The sequence below is a fragment of the Ochotona curzoniae genome, unplaced genomic scaffold (assembly GCF_017591425.1).
Source record: "Ochotona curzoniae isolate NIBS_2020 unplaced genomic scaffold, NIBS_Ocur_1.0 scaffold_1852, whole genome shotgun sequence".
NCBI lineage: Eukaryota > Metazoa > Chordata > Mammalia > Lagomorpha > Ochotonidae > Ochotona > Ochotona curzoniae.
The window spans coordinates 11,022,317-11,037,028 of NW_024467087.1; the positions used below are offsets into that span (position 1 = coordinate 11,022,317).

Sequence of the window (14,712 nt, forward strand, 5' to 3'; positions counted from 1 at the left end):
TGCAAGCAGGCTAATCTTCCACCTGCAAAAGTACCAGCTTCCCGTAGGGGTGGTGGTATGTGTCCCAGCTGCTCCACTGCTGATCCAGCTCCTTGTTTATGGACTGCAAAGGCAGCGGAGGATGGCTCAGGCCTTGGGACCCTGCCCGCGTAGGAGACCCAGAACAGGCTCCTAGTTTTGGATTGACTAAGCTCTGTCTTCTCATTATCTGCATTTCAAATAGAAAATAACTAAATCTTTCTTTTTTTTTTTATTTAAGATACTGCGCAGCTTTGGGTTTAGAAAATAATAGCATTGTAAGACAAAGCAGTTGGGGCAAACTTCAATATAGTATGTTTCTTCTGTCACACACACAAAACACAAAGTAAAAAATTTACCCCAAACCCAGTGCTTTACTTGGGAATTGGGCAGGAGCAGGCTGGGATCTTTTTAAAGATTTATTTATCTATGTGAAAGGCAGAGTTAGAGAAACAGAGATTATATTCTGTCTGCTGGTTCACTCCACAAATTGCCATAATGCCCAGAGTGGGGCCAGGCCAAAGCCAGGAGCCAGAAGTTTCTTCCGTGTTTCCCATGTGGGAACATGGACCCAAACTCCTGGGACAGTCTCTGCTGCTTTTCCCAGGCATATTAGGGAGTGGGACTGGAAGTAGAGCAGCTGGGTCTCAAATAGATGTCCTTATGGGATAATGGCATCACTGGCAGACTATACCCACTATGCCACAGTGCTGACCCCCCAGTCCTCCTTCCATTTTTCCTTTCTGACTGTATGCGTTCCAGTGCCCCTGAAACTGTCCTCCGAGCTAACTGCCCTCTCCTAATTCCATTGTTCAGCTCCCACTTGAGTCTCCAGCAGTGGGATGGAGAGGAAGAGAGAGGTCGGCCCATCCCAGTGTGGTCCCAGCTGTTCCCAGCAGGGAGCTCAATATGAAGAGGACCTCCAGCACTGCCCCTCATCCCAGCGCCTGCATGTCTTGTCGGCTGGACCTCATCCACAAAGGGTGTGGTCCCTTCTGCCAACCCGCTGTGCTGCCAGCCCTGTTCTCTGCCCCTGAAGCAGCAGGAAGAGTTCCTGTCGGGGATCTATTTGAGAGTCGGATTCTCTGTAAAATGAGTATAACAGGATTATGCTGAGATTATGGACACAAGTGCCTGTGCCTGGCACATGGTGGGCTCCTTTGGTTGTCAGTCCCTGTCACCTGGTTTTCTTATTTATAAGGCTACTCCAGGGAAGACCAGATGACCCTCACTGAACCGACTTCTCCCACCTAATGCACACACACACTTGACAGATCCTCACTACAAACACATGGAAGGGCATGGTGTGCCCAGCGCCACACAGTAGTAGGACTGGGCTTAGGGGTGCCTGGGTGTTGTCCTTCACCAGTGCAGGACCAACCTGTTGGGCAGAGGGTGTGGGAGGCGGTCCTTGTCATCACACTGCTCTCCCACCTCAGTTTGCTGGAGATCTGATTCCTGGGGTGGGGGTGAAGTCTCTGGGGATGAAGAGAGCAGTGTGAACACAGGACCAGGAACTCAAGGACTGTGTCACCGAGTATGGCCACCAGTGCTATTAGAAAGTCCTTCTCTAGGGTGCTCTGTCCTCTGGGAAGCCCTTGGTGGTGACAATGAGCATTCCCAGGGCCCTTGTCCTCAGGCTGTGTTCCTGTCTGAACCTGGTCCTGCCTCTTCAAGATGTCTCACACTGGGAGCCCATCAGCCATCCTCCAATGTACCCCACTCCCTCCTCATCAGGTGTCCCACCAATGTCCTGCCCTTCTCCTCCACAGGCCTCCCCAGTCCTCTCTCCTGCCCCCTGCCCAGTCTCTTACCTGCTGGCCAACTCTTCCAGCCCCAGAGTCCCTGGCCTGCTTCATTAGTGAGCTGATGGCACTGGGGCTGGGAGCTTGGGCCTGAGGTGAGAGGTAGGAAAGCAAACGTTTCCAGGACCCACGGGTGCATATGTTCCCCAAGGCACCCCGAGGCCTGTCCACAGAGGGCAGTGGGGACTTGACCACCTGCTGCTATAGGAGACTGTGAGACACGCAAAGTCCCTGTGGAGGATACTGTCACTTCCCTTCACCCCTGCCCACACTGGGGTCTGACTCACCGTCAGACTCAACAATGGAAAAGACTTAGATCTCAGGTGTTTGAATATGGGAAGTGAGCAGGGCCAATTGCCACCTCCTGAGCCATGAACTGGGCTGCTTGCTTCTCATGGGGTTGCTGTCAAGGCTGGGTCATTGGCAGCAGACTGAAGGGGTGCTGTCCCTGCCATGGCCCTGCCCCTAGCCCCTAGCTCTGGCCCAAGGCCATGGGAGAAACGAGCTCACCCCTGGGCCTCCCTCCTCCAAGGCTATTGCATCTCACCCACCAGAAACAGACCTCCAGATGGTACTACAGGGTCCTGGACTCAGGACTTTTCTTTGTAACTTAGAGACAACAGTGCAACAATATCAGAAACAAGAACATCTGACAGACTAGTACACACTTAAACACACACAGAACACAGACATCATTCAGGCTGGTATCTGAACGTGCAAAGCTCCACCACCTGGAAAACAGACTGCAAATAAATATAAAGTGCATGGAGACCCTGCTGTGCAGCACGGGCCCGTGGGGAAAGCGGTGACAAGAAGAGTGTAGGAAGGCTGAAGCTTGCTAACTACTTTGCCCAACAGAGGCAGGAACCTGATGTTTAGAGGACCAAGAGCTTCTGGTCAAGACAGCCATGGCCAAAGCCAAGGTGAGCACAGTGCCACTCTGAACTGGGTTAGGATCTTCATGCAGTGGGGTGCCCTGGGGTGTGGCTCCTGAGGCTGCACCCCCTTCCTTCCTGTAGGGGAACAGCATCCTTGGCCCTAAGCAAACCCTTGGCAGGAGGAAGGCTGGGGCACCCTGACAGCTCCTTTCCCCCACTCTCACACTAAGCGCATGCACACTCGGGGGAAAGCCGTCCTCCCCATTCCAGGCTGGCCCACAAACGGCTGTAACAGATGGCTCTGTCCCTCAGGTGAGGCAGGGCTCTGAAGGGGCCACATCAATGTAGCAGCCCCAAGCCGGCCCTGGCTCTTCCTCTCCCTTCCAGCCCTCTGACACCTCTGTCCCTCGGGGACTGCCCCCAGACAGCTGTGCTGAGAGGCTCCCAGAGGTGACCCTTGGTGGGCAGGGCAGGCATGGGTGAGAGGGACGAGAAGGACTGGAAAAGGAAGGATGTCATCAGGTTGTGGCTATGGGCAACTGCACGGGGTCATGTGGCAGCCAGCCACCAGCCAGCTTCTACCCACTCTTGACGCAGACAGAGAAATTCACGCAGGACCCCAGCTCTGGGCACAGGGCTTGATCCCTGGATGACTCTGTCCCTAGAGTTGAGCAGAGCGCTGCAGTTTTCCATCCCAGGAACTCAGAACAAGGGCTTCAAGCCACCAACCCAGGTCGGCTGGTGAAGGCCAGGGTCTCTTCTCACTTGGCTTGCATTTGGGCCGCACGTGACCCTTCAGGGATGCCACTGCACAGCACACCTTGCACCTCCAGGACCCATCAAGGCCCATCTGGATGAGGCTCTCCTGTGTGGTCTCGGGAATGTGGAGCTGAGGGACAGGGACAGAGAGACAGAGTCATGCCATGGGTCCCAATCCCATCACACCCCACCCTTGATCAAGTTCACCCTTGATCCTCCCCATTATATCATGTCCCAGGAAGCATGCCACCACTACTGTTCCTGCTGACCGGCTTGTGCTATAAAACTGCGGAAAAGTCTCTGGTCAAGGCTAGGGTGTGAAGCTTAGGTTTTCTGGTGGCACTTGGCTCCCCAGCAGCTCTGAGACCCATGTCTCCTGCCCTCCCCGAGCCCCCGTCCATCTCAGTACACCGTCCTTCTAGCCTTGCCTGTGACTGTCCATACCAATCCCAGGAAAGGCAGATCCCTGGACTTCCTACCCCTGGTCCTGGGTCCCCTGGGAGCCCAGTATTCCCCTCCCAATCGCACAGTGCCAGAGCTTGGAGAACTGAGGAGGAAGGCGGGGGACAGAAGACACAGAAACAGCCTCAGCTCCATCTCTTTGTACTGTGACAAGAACAAACCCCACGCCATCCCAGAGCCTGATTCCCCAGTCACTGGGAAGGGAGAACATGACTCCTACAGGGAGTTGCTAGGAGACCTTGGTGCCCAGGGAATGTGCCAATCCTCCCCACGCCAGGACCTGATTCCCAGACCACTCCATCCATCTGGGCCCCTGTCCAGGCTAGGATCTCCACCCAGGAGGTCCTTCCCCTCTTCCAGGACAGACCCGCACTCAGCTGCTCTGAACACAGGGCCAGGCCAGGGACACCCATGAGCAGGGACCTGCCACATGCCAGGGCCGGAGAAGCAGCTGGTCATCACATACAAATGCCAATCCCTGAAAGAGAAAGAGATGGAGACTTTAAAGTTGCCAGGCCACCCAGAGACGGCTTTGTTTGCATGTTGCCTTCTCTGCCACCCCCTTTCTCCAACTGCTCCCCTTGCTGCGCCTGGGAGCTGCTCAAGCAGTTCCTCCCATCTCCCCAAGGCCCTTCAGTACGCAGTGGGCTACTTGGGCATTCAGGGCTGTAGGATGGACCTGTATGGTGCTAGGCAATCTTGTCAGGAGCTGTGGGGAGCAGGGGTTGACACGGCCACCAGGAGAGGGGATAGGGAGAAACCTGCCTCTTCCCTGTCTTCAAGTGCCTTGGTTAGGAGGATGCCCTCAGACAGGGGCAAGGGTTTGCAAAAGGAACCAGCAGAAGCAGGCGGACATCCACCCCAGAACCCAAAGTCGAGGCAGGGGGCAGATTGTGAAGGACTGCAGGTGAGCTGCAGGGAGTGTCAAGGGCATGAGGGCTGAGAAGGGACAGATCTGGTCTTTGGTTCAGAAGAGACCACACTTCTTATCTTATCCCACTCACAAAGTGTGCAGGCAAAGGGCAGGTTCATCTTTCCTCCCCCAAGCCCTCTGCCCGCCCCCAGTCCACTGCCCTCCTTGTTGGGGGTTAAGTGACAGGATTGGTTCCCTGGGACATGCTATGGGCAGCAGGGGGGGGCCCTATCTGTCTGCTGGTGACCAAGATGCTGAGGTCACCGCCTCCCCTCACTCTCAATGGACTCTTAACAGGGAGCAGAGGAGAACCGGGGCTGCCTCCCCCCCCCCCCCCCAGTTCATCTGGGAAGCTGAGCAGGCTGGTTTTCCCAGGCCGTTCCCCCAACTCTAACTCTAGCTGTTGGCATAACTGCTCGCTCCCCTAGCCCAATGTAGCCCTGGCGGCCTCCTTATTAATCCAGCCTGTGGCCTCCCACCACCACCCAGGCTGCCCCCACCCAAGCTATGGCCTCCTATCACCTCTCCCCAGCACTGTGATCCCAAACTGTCAGCTCCTTCCACTGCTTATCCTCCCAACCCCCCAAACCTGCAGCCTCCAGCTGCCCCAACTCCAATCTGTCCCCTCGCACCCCCCCCCCAACCTGAGGCTTCCAACTGCCCCCCAGCTACAATCTGTCCCCTCGAACTGCCCCAACTTCAGGCCTCCAGCTGCCCCGACTCTAATCTGTCCCCTCCCACGGCCCACCAACCTCAGGGCTCCAACTGCCCCCCAGCTACAATCTGTCCCCTCGCACCCCCCAACCTCAGGCCTCCAACTGTCCCCCAGCTACAATCTGTCCTCGCACCCCCCCAACCTCAGGCCTCCAACTGCCCCCCAGCTACAATCTTTCCCTCCCACCGTCCCCCCAATCTCAGGGCTCCAGCTACCCTCCTACTCCAACGCGTCTCACCGCCCCCCAACCTGAGGCCTTTTGACACCCCCCCCACACACACACCGGTGACCTTACCTCTCTGCTCTGGTCCTGGCAGGTTCAGGGTTAACAGCACCTGAATTTCTTCCTCCAGGTTGTCCAGCTTGGTCGCTGGACAGGTCGGCGGGGCCTCCGGTGATGTGGAGCCCGAAGCATCTAGGCCTTCGAACTTCTTTGCCATCCGTGGACGGTGACCGCGCGCCCCAGCCGCGGGGATCCCGAGTCCGGGGGTCCTGGGCCGCCCAGCCTGCGTCCTGGGCCGTTCCCCTGCGACTCCGCCAGGCTTCCTGCGGCGGCCCGGGGCGGGACGGGCGCTCACTCGATCCGCACCTGCAGGCGGACGTTGAGCATCACCGAGGCCACGACGTAGAAGTAGGGGAAGTTCACACGCAGCCGCCAGGCCAGGTCGAAGAAGGTGAGCAGCGTGCGCGTGAGCCCCTTGCAGAAGGCGCTGTAGGAGCCGCGGGCCGCGGCCGAGCGCCACAGCCGCAGCGCCAAGCCAGACAGGGCCGCCGCCGCCACCGCCTGCACAGCCGCCGACGTCGCCATGGGTCCGTGCCGCCCCTCGTCCCCACCCACTGACCGTCCGCCCGGCAGGAGCCCGGACCCCAGAGGGCGGCCGCTAGGGTCGCCTCCGACACCCGTGCGGGCGCCGGGAGGACCAGGCGCACCGCCCTCCCAGGGCCCCGCCTCCTCCCGGGCCCCGCCTCCTCCCGGGCCCCGCCTCCTCCCTGCGGGCCCCGCCTGCTATGGGCCCCGCCTGCTATGGGCCCCGCCTCTTCCCCAGGCCACACCTCCTCTCCGGGCTCCTCCGACTCCCTGGGCCCCGCCTCCTCCCCGGGCCCCGCCTGCCATGGGCCCCGCCTCCTCCAACCCGGGCTCCGCCCCCTCCTCCCGGGCCCCGCCTCCTCCCGGGCCCCGCCTCCTCCCCGGGCCCCGCCTGCCATGGGCCCCGCCTCCTCCAACCCGGGCCCCGCCCCCTCCTCCCGGGCCCCGCCTCTTCCCCAGGCCCCGCCTCCTCCAACCCGGGCCCCGCCTGCCATGGGCCCCGCCTCCTCCAACCCGGGCCCCGCCTGCCATGGGCCCCGCCTCCTCCAATCGGGCCCCGCCTCCTCCAACCAGGGCCCCGCCTCCTCCTCCCCGGGCTCCGCCTCTTCCACAGGCTCCTCCTCCCTGGACTAGCCACCCTCAGCACTCCGCCCACCCCACGCCCCTCTCACATTGCCCCGTCCTGTTTGTTGGGTTTGTTCCACCTGTTGGACCCTCCCTGAACACACGGCCCCGCCTGTTGGACCCTCCCTGAACACATGGCCCCGCCTGTTGGACCCTCCCTGAACACATGGCCCTGCCTGTTGGACCCTCCCTGAACAGACGGCCCCGCCTGTTGGACCCTCCCTGAACACATGGCCCCGCCCCTCTCACACAGTCCCTTCCGGTTTGTTGGGTCCGCCCATTGGGCCCTCCCTTCCACACAGCCCCGCCCCACTCACACAGCCCCGCCCACATGTCGTCCATTCTCCCCACGGAGCCTGCGCGCATGGTGCGGGGCAGGAGGCGCCGCAGGGTCCGGACCGCGATGCGGGTTCCGGGTTCTGTGCGCAAAGCTTTCTGGGCGGCCTGTCGCGATACCGCCGCGCCAGGTCCCCGCCGTCCTCTCCGAGAACAGGAAGCCCTTGAGGTGTGGGGCAGGCCACGCCCCTCTCAAGCCCCGCCCACAGGGCCTGTGTTTTCCTCAGGGAGTCTGCGGACTGAGCTGCTGTCTGGACTCTGAGGAAGCCCGCGTGTTGCAGGGCAGGCAGCACTGCAAGGCCCAAGCCCCGCCCCTCTCGCAAGTCCCGCCCACACAGCCCCGCCCACAGGGCCTGTGTTCTCTGAGCCTGCGCGCTGAGCTGCTGTCCCGGCTCTGAGGAAGCCCACGTGGTGCGGGGCAGGCAGCGCCGCCTAGTCCGGGCCCCGCCCCTCTCACACAGCCCCGCCCCACTCGCACAGTCCCGCCCATCGCCCCGCCCACAGGGCCTGTGTTCTCTGAGCCTGCGCGCTGAGCTGCTGTCCCGGCTCTGAGGAAGCCCGTGTGGTCCACGCCCCCTCACACAGCCCCGCCCCTCTCACACAGCTCCGCCCCGCTCACAAGCCCCGCCCACAGGGCCTGTGTTCTCGAAGCCTGCGTGCTGAGCTGCTGTCCAGGCTCTGAGGAAGCCCGTGTGGTGCGGGTCGGGCGGCGCCCCCTGGCCCGGACCGCGGTGCGGGTTCCGGGTTGTGCGGCAGCTTTCTGGGCGGCTCCGCGCTCACGCCGCGCCGGGTCCCCGCCGTCCTCTCCGAGAACAGGGCAGCCCAGCGCTCTGTGTTGTCCCGGTTCGCGTTTCTGCTCCGCGCGCTCGCCGCGAGCAGTGAGCAGCACCGAGCACCTCGCGCGTGCCTTTCCACTTTGTAGAGTCTTTGCTGTCCGGGTGCACGTCATTATTGGTGAATTTTCCCAGGGTCCTTTGTTCTTTGACATCTTCCCTTTGCTATTACCTCATTTTTGTTGCTGTACTTAAATGGCCATTCATGCTTTCATCTGATCTTATATATAGAAACCCAAATGAAACCTGATCAGGTTTTTGCAGACCGTTTAATGAAGCAGGCAACTGTTGTTCTTCCTTACGGTCATAACTTTGAAAACAAGTCACCAAGAAGTAAATTCACTGTGACTCCATTGCAGTGGTCACCAGGCGACTCACTCGAGTCTTCCAGTGCTTGCTTATCCTCAGAGCTGCCCAGCTCAGCGGTTTCTGTGCCTGTAAGGGAGCCAGCTAACTCAGACACGCACTGAACAATTGTCTGGCAGACATGATCAAGTTTGATCAAGTTATTTTTTTTTCTTGCCTGCCTACCTTCCCTCTCATTTCCTTTGCTTTCCATAAGATGAACAGTTGGAGAGCTACCAAGTTATTAGGTGACATCATGATTTTATCTACAGCACACCTGTGTGAGCATAAGTGTAATAAAAGTGTTGCTCGCCTCTGTTAAAGGAGTAAGAATGCAGACACTTTATGTATTTGTATGTCTATCCATACTTATGTATTACCCATAAAATGTAAAATTATTTCAAAAAAAGGTACAAAAATTGCCTTATGCTTCATAGAAAACCTTTGTTCCAGACTGCCTTAAGCAGAAGTTTCAGCAACTTCTCCTCATGTCATTCTGATAACCTCTCCTTGACCTCTTCTTATTTATTTACTTACATATTTATTTATTTTTTTAAAGCCAAGCAGTTTTTTTAAAAAAATATTTATTTTTACTGGAAAGACAGATCTGCAGAAAGAAGGAGAGATAGAGGGAAAGGTCTTCCATCCACTGCTTCACTCCCCAAGCGGCCGCGATGGCTGGAGCTGAGCCTATCCAAAGCCAGGAGCCAGGAGCTTCTTCTGGGTCTCCCACACAGGTGCAAGGTCTCCCATGCAGGTGCAGGGTCCCAAGGCTTTGGGCCGTCCTTGACTGCTTTCCCAGGCCACAGGCAGGGAGCTGGATGGGAAGTGGAACAGCTGGTGCCCACATGGGACCCCAGCACCTGCAAGGTGAGGGTTTAGCCACTGGGTCATTTATTTTTCAACATTTTATTTTTTAATAATTGTAAACTTATATGAAGTTGCAAAAACACTACATAAAACACCCTGTACCTTTCATCCTGCTTCCTGCAATCATTCCTTTTTTTTTTTTTTTTTTTTTTGCAGATATAATGTAGTAATTGGTACTGGCGCATTACTGTTAACTATACTAGAGACATACCACTGCTTTCATCATTTAAAAAAATTGCAATAATGCATTCGTGTATGTGTGTACATGGATAACTCTAGCAGTATAATATTATGTAAAGTTGTTTGTAACCATCACCACACTGAAAATACAAAAGCATTTCATTACTCAAAGGGACTCTTTTAGTCTGCACTCAGTTATCTTGTACATATCTTGTTAAATTTGTATCTATTTCATCGTCTTTGGAGTGACTGGAAATTATAGTGTGGTTAATAAATACACATTAACTGCTTGTTCTCCAGATGCTCGTTGTCCCTATGTAGAACTGAGACTGACTAAAGCTGGAAGCTTCTCCAATGAAGGGTGCCAGATTTCTTTTGTCAGAAAAATTCCTTGGGCCCCAATCCTTGAATGAGCCGAGAGAACAATTTGCAGTTTGGCGGAAGTGTTCTGTGCCGTTTGACGAAGAGACAGAGGTGTGGGCTAGATTCATAAGAAGAACTTCAGAATGCAACACAGTAGGAAAGCCACATTCTGAGTAAAGCTCGAAGTTCAAGCTCAAAGACCAAAAGTTGTGAAAGGGGATGAAACATCTGATGAAGAGAAAAATTGCTGAGTGTTTCTTACTACCTACTGAATAAAGTAGATGTAACTGAGAAAATTGATGCTGTAACTAAGCTTTAAGGAAAACTGCAGATTTACATGCAGTTGTAAGAAAAACACAAAGGTGTTTCATACATTTATTGTCCAGTTTCCCATGGCGGTAATAGTCTTTCAAAGCTGTGATACAATAGCACAACCAAGATATTGGTATGGTCACAATCCAGCTGTCCTACTCAGATTTGCCTCCTGTTATCTTGTTTTAACCAAATCAGCCTGCCCTTCTCTCTTAACGTTATGGGGTTCTCTTTATTTTAATATTTTTTAAGAATGTTATACAAGGGGAACCTGCAGTATCTTTGAGATACATAAATACAGTACTTTCTGAATTTGTTATTTTCCAACTGCAACATTCCCCAGGGAGTCACCAAAGTTTTTGGTAGAGTCAAATGTGAATACTTCATTTCTTTTTGCTGATAAGTAGTATTCCTTGGTGTAGTCGTTAAACCATTCACCTGTGAAGCACAGCAGGGACATCTTTATTTCTGGCCATGTGAATATTTGCTTGCATTTATGAACACAAAATTCCATTGCAAAGTAGATTGTGTAAGACTGCCCAACTGTTGCCTTTAGAGTACCCGCAGCATTTTTGTATTCCTGGGAGGAATTGACAAGTACAGCCAGTTTCTCTGCATTCTTGCCAGCAGTCGGTAGTATCACTCTGCTTTGCTTTGTCCACCTTGAGGTGAATTTGTGCGAGGCTCAGATTCAGGTCTAGTTTCAACTTTTGCCTGGTGGGTGTCTAGTTACTGGAACGCAAGTTGTTGGGGAAAGCTCTCCCGTCTCAATTGAGTTTCATCTTTGTCAAAAATCAATTGAATGTAATTCTGTGGGTTTCTTCATGTGTTCTCTATTTGGTTTCATTGGCCTGTATGCCTGTCCTTTCTCCATATCACACTCTTTTAATTGCTGTGGTTAGGAATATATTGTGTATGTATTTATGAATACATTTTAGCCTTTCACGTTGGTTTTTCCTTACCAGCATTTATTTAGACATCCTAGAGCTTGCATCTGCTCATATACCTTTTAGAATGAGCCTGTCCATGAGTACAGAAGACTGGGACATAGCTGGGGCTTGAGCAAGGCCCTCTGGTATGGGATATGAACATTCCAGGTGGCGTCTTAACTAGCATGCTAAATGCTGCATCAAACTTTTTTTTGTTGTTGTTGAGGATTTATTTATTTTTATTGGAATGTGAGATCTGATGCTTTTTTGACTGGCACAGGTGCGAACAGCTGGGTGGCATGGTTCTTTGGCGGAAGGGAGGCCTGACAAAACCCCAGTCCACTCAAACGGCCCCCACCCCCCAACGCTGGGGCACAGGTTCTGACAGCTAGGTGGCGTGAGTCCCTAGCGGACGGGAGGCCCGGCCCTCCCCGCCTCAGGCCTGGGTGTTTTTTGAACAAGCACAGGTATGAACAGCGGGCTGGTGTGACTCCCTGGGGGAAGCCCTCAGGCCGCCTAGCAGTGTGGGACCTGGGGACTTGGGATGCGGACTTACATTTGATCTGGGGGATGGCAAGCACAGACCTGAGGGTTCATGTTCAGCTGAGGAACGATTTCTGAGGCTTCTCCATGGACAAGATGACTGTATTTCCAGGGCTACGTCATGGAGCCCACCAGTGAGAGTGGGAATAGGGAATGGGCAGTGTGAAGCTGATCCATGACACTAACCAGCACGGGAGTGAATTAGGTCTTGGGGCAGAATGTGGGGGGAGTATGTGGGCTCACCCATGTGGAACAGCAATCTTTGTCGGCACACACAGATCTGTGGCTGTGAACAAGCCTAGTTGGGGAGCTAATGGGGCGTGCAGTAGGTGCTGGGTCCATGAGCCCTGGGGGAGGGGTGTCCAGTTGTGCCTGGGTCGCCTGGACTGGGTCCTTGAGCCTTCCTGTGTGGTGGGTGCAGGGTCTGTGAGGCCCTGGGGCTGGGGGTCTGGCTGGGTCCAGGTCACCAGGCCCGAGCCCTAGAACCCACATGTCAGTACTGATCCTCTTTAATGGAAAAGACAGAGTAGTGGATGGCTGGCGCAGATCCACATGGAGGATATGGCAGCCCATTGAGGCCTGTAGAGGACATCTGGCACCATGCCAGAGGAAGGAAGACAGAACAAATTGGACAACCACCCAAGCCAAACGATGGCAGCAAATATCAGGATAAATGGAGACCCTAAGGTCAAGGACATTGAACATGTTCTGTCATCCTTGCATCAGCAAGATTGACAAACAGTTCAGAATTATCGAAACCACCTGGCCAGACTCTTGGAGCATACACATCAGGGCCCTGGGTTGATATCAGGTGGCTGTTGCCCACCACTGGGTACTGGGAAGGTTGGGAGGCTGGGTGTGCTTCTCTATCTCTCCCCTCCTCCCAGATACAGGAAAAGGAAATGGAAAACTTGGAAACAATGATCACACCCACTTTTCCTTCACCGCTAATCCTTCCCATGCTTATCAACTATGTAAGCATCATCTAAAACATTTTTCCTTTTTAAAATTATTATTATTATTTTTTTAATTGGAAAGGCGGATATACAGAGAAGAGAGACAGAGAGGAAGATCTCCCATCCGATGATTCACTCCCCAAGTGGGCACAGTGGCCGGAGCTGAGCTGATCCGAAGTCAGGGGCCAGGGGCTTCTTCTGGGTCTCCCACGCGGGTGCAGGGTCCCAAGGCTTTGGGCCTTCCTCGGCTGCTTTCCCAGGCCACAGGCAGGGAGCTGGAAGTGAAGTGGAGCAAGAGAGACAGGAACTGTTGCCCATATGAGATTGTGGCACACACAAAGCGAGGACTTTAGCTACTAGGCTACTGTGCTGGGCCCACAGCAAAACTTTTATTTTTTAAAGATTGATTTATTTCTATTGAAAGGTCAGATATACAGAGAGGAGGAGAGATAGAGAGGAAGATCCTTCGACTGATGATTCACTCCCAAGTGGTCACAACGGTATTAGAACCAGTACTCATATGGGATCCCGGCACGTTCAAGGCATGGACTTTGGCCGCTAAGCTACCATGCTGGGCCCACAGCAAAACTTTTTAATGACTGTGTCTTAATTTCAACCATTCTAGTCAGGTGAAGTGGCATATCACTTATTTCAAAGACCATTTCGCCATGCCTGACGTTAGATATAAATTTGCTATGCTTTGATGTTAGATGTAGATTTTCTGTAGATGTTCTTTATCAAGTTGGTGAAGTTCCCTTTTGTTTAATTTTTTTAAAGATTTCTTTGAAAAGCAGGATTTCAGAGGGAGCATCTCCCATCTTCTGGTTTAATCCCCCAGTGGCTGCAATGGCCAGGGCTGCCTCAGGCTGAGGCCAGGAGTTTGGAACTCCCTCCAGTTCTCCCACACCAACAGCGTAGGACCAAAGAACTTGGGTATTTTCAGCTGTTTCCTCAGGTGTATCAGTAGGCGGCTGGGCTAGAAACAGAGCAGCCAGATAAACTGACACTCATATGGGAGCCTGTTGTCACAGGTGGCAATCTAGCCCACTGGCCACAAAGCCAGCCCCACTGGAGGTTTTTAATCATAAATGACCATTGTATTTTTTCAAATGCATTTTATACTTTTATTGATATTTTAAAAGAAAACATTACTCTATCCTCTTAGATTCTAGGCTTTGGGCCCCATACATTAATATGACCAAAGATAGTTTTAACAGGAGATTAAAAAAATTACAAATGTTACTGCTGTTGACAGTTTAAGTTTTATATGTATGAGGGATTCTCATAAAAGTAGTAAAAACAAACCCAAAGACATGTCTAGACTGGGGGGTAGGGAAGTTTATATAATTTTAACAAAGTGTGTTTAATTGTGGAGAAGTTACAGATAACTGAGGTTTGAACTCCTAGGGGTGGCATACTGTGACAAGAAAAGTAGAAAATGTATCATAAATAAAAAAAGTTATTTGCTTAGTAGGGTTACCTATGCAGATTCACCTTGATTTCCTCTCTGGTGATTAGGCGATGTTCTGCGTTTTCTAGTACAGAAGAGCGGGGCATCTTTACAAATGGAAATCTCCTTTACAAAAGAGACCATGCGCCCTGCTTCAGTGCAGCTAGAGGGAGGGAAGACAGTTCCTCCTGTGACACCTGCTCTTTATGCTGAAATGGTATGTTTTCAGGTGGAAAATTCACTTCTTTAATTTGATCATATGATATTTTTCTTTTTAAGAATAAGATTTCTTTTTATTTGAAAGGCAGATTTAGAGAGATAAGGAGAGACAGAAAGAGAAGTCTTCCATCCACTGACTTATTCTGTAAACGATTGCAATGACCAGACCTGAGCCAATCCGAAGCCAGGAGTTTCTTTTGGGTCTCTCATGTGAGTTCAGAGTCTCAAGAACTTGAGCCATTCTCTTTTGCTTTCCCCAGCTCACCAGTAGGGAGCTGGATTAGAAGTGGAACAGCTGGGGCATGAATAGGTGCCCATGTGGGATGCTGGTGTCACAGGACAGAGGACAAGCCTAGTATGCCCTCTCGCTGGCCCCAATAGTTTTCTTCTTTAA

General features: G+C 53.3%; 1 protein-coding gene across 1 annotated transcript; it reads right to left on the bottom strand.

Annotated features, from left to right (window-relative positions):
• Nucleotides 1–6,101: 6,101 nt before the first annotated feature.
• On the bottom strand, nt 6,102–6,411 carry LOC121169433 (small integral membrane protein 10-like protein 2A). The gene has a single exon (XM_041000032.1). It carries the CDS (start codon nt 6,356–6,358, stop codon nt 6,125–6,127), a length of 234 nt encoding a protein of 77 aa, XP_040855966.1. The 5' UTR covers nt 6,359–6,411; the 3' UTR covers nt 6,102–6,124.
• Nucleotides 6,412–14,712: the final 8,301 nt, after the last annotated feature.

Coding starts and splice junctions, on each gene's coding strand:
- LOC121169433 (XM_041000032.1), bottom strand. CDS start 6,358: ATGGCGACGTCGGCGGCTGTGCAGGCGGTGGCGGCGGCGGCCCTGTCT.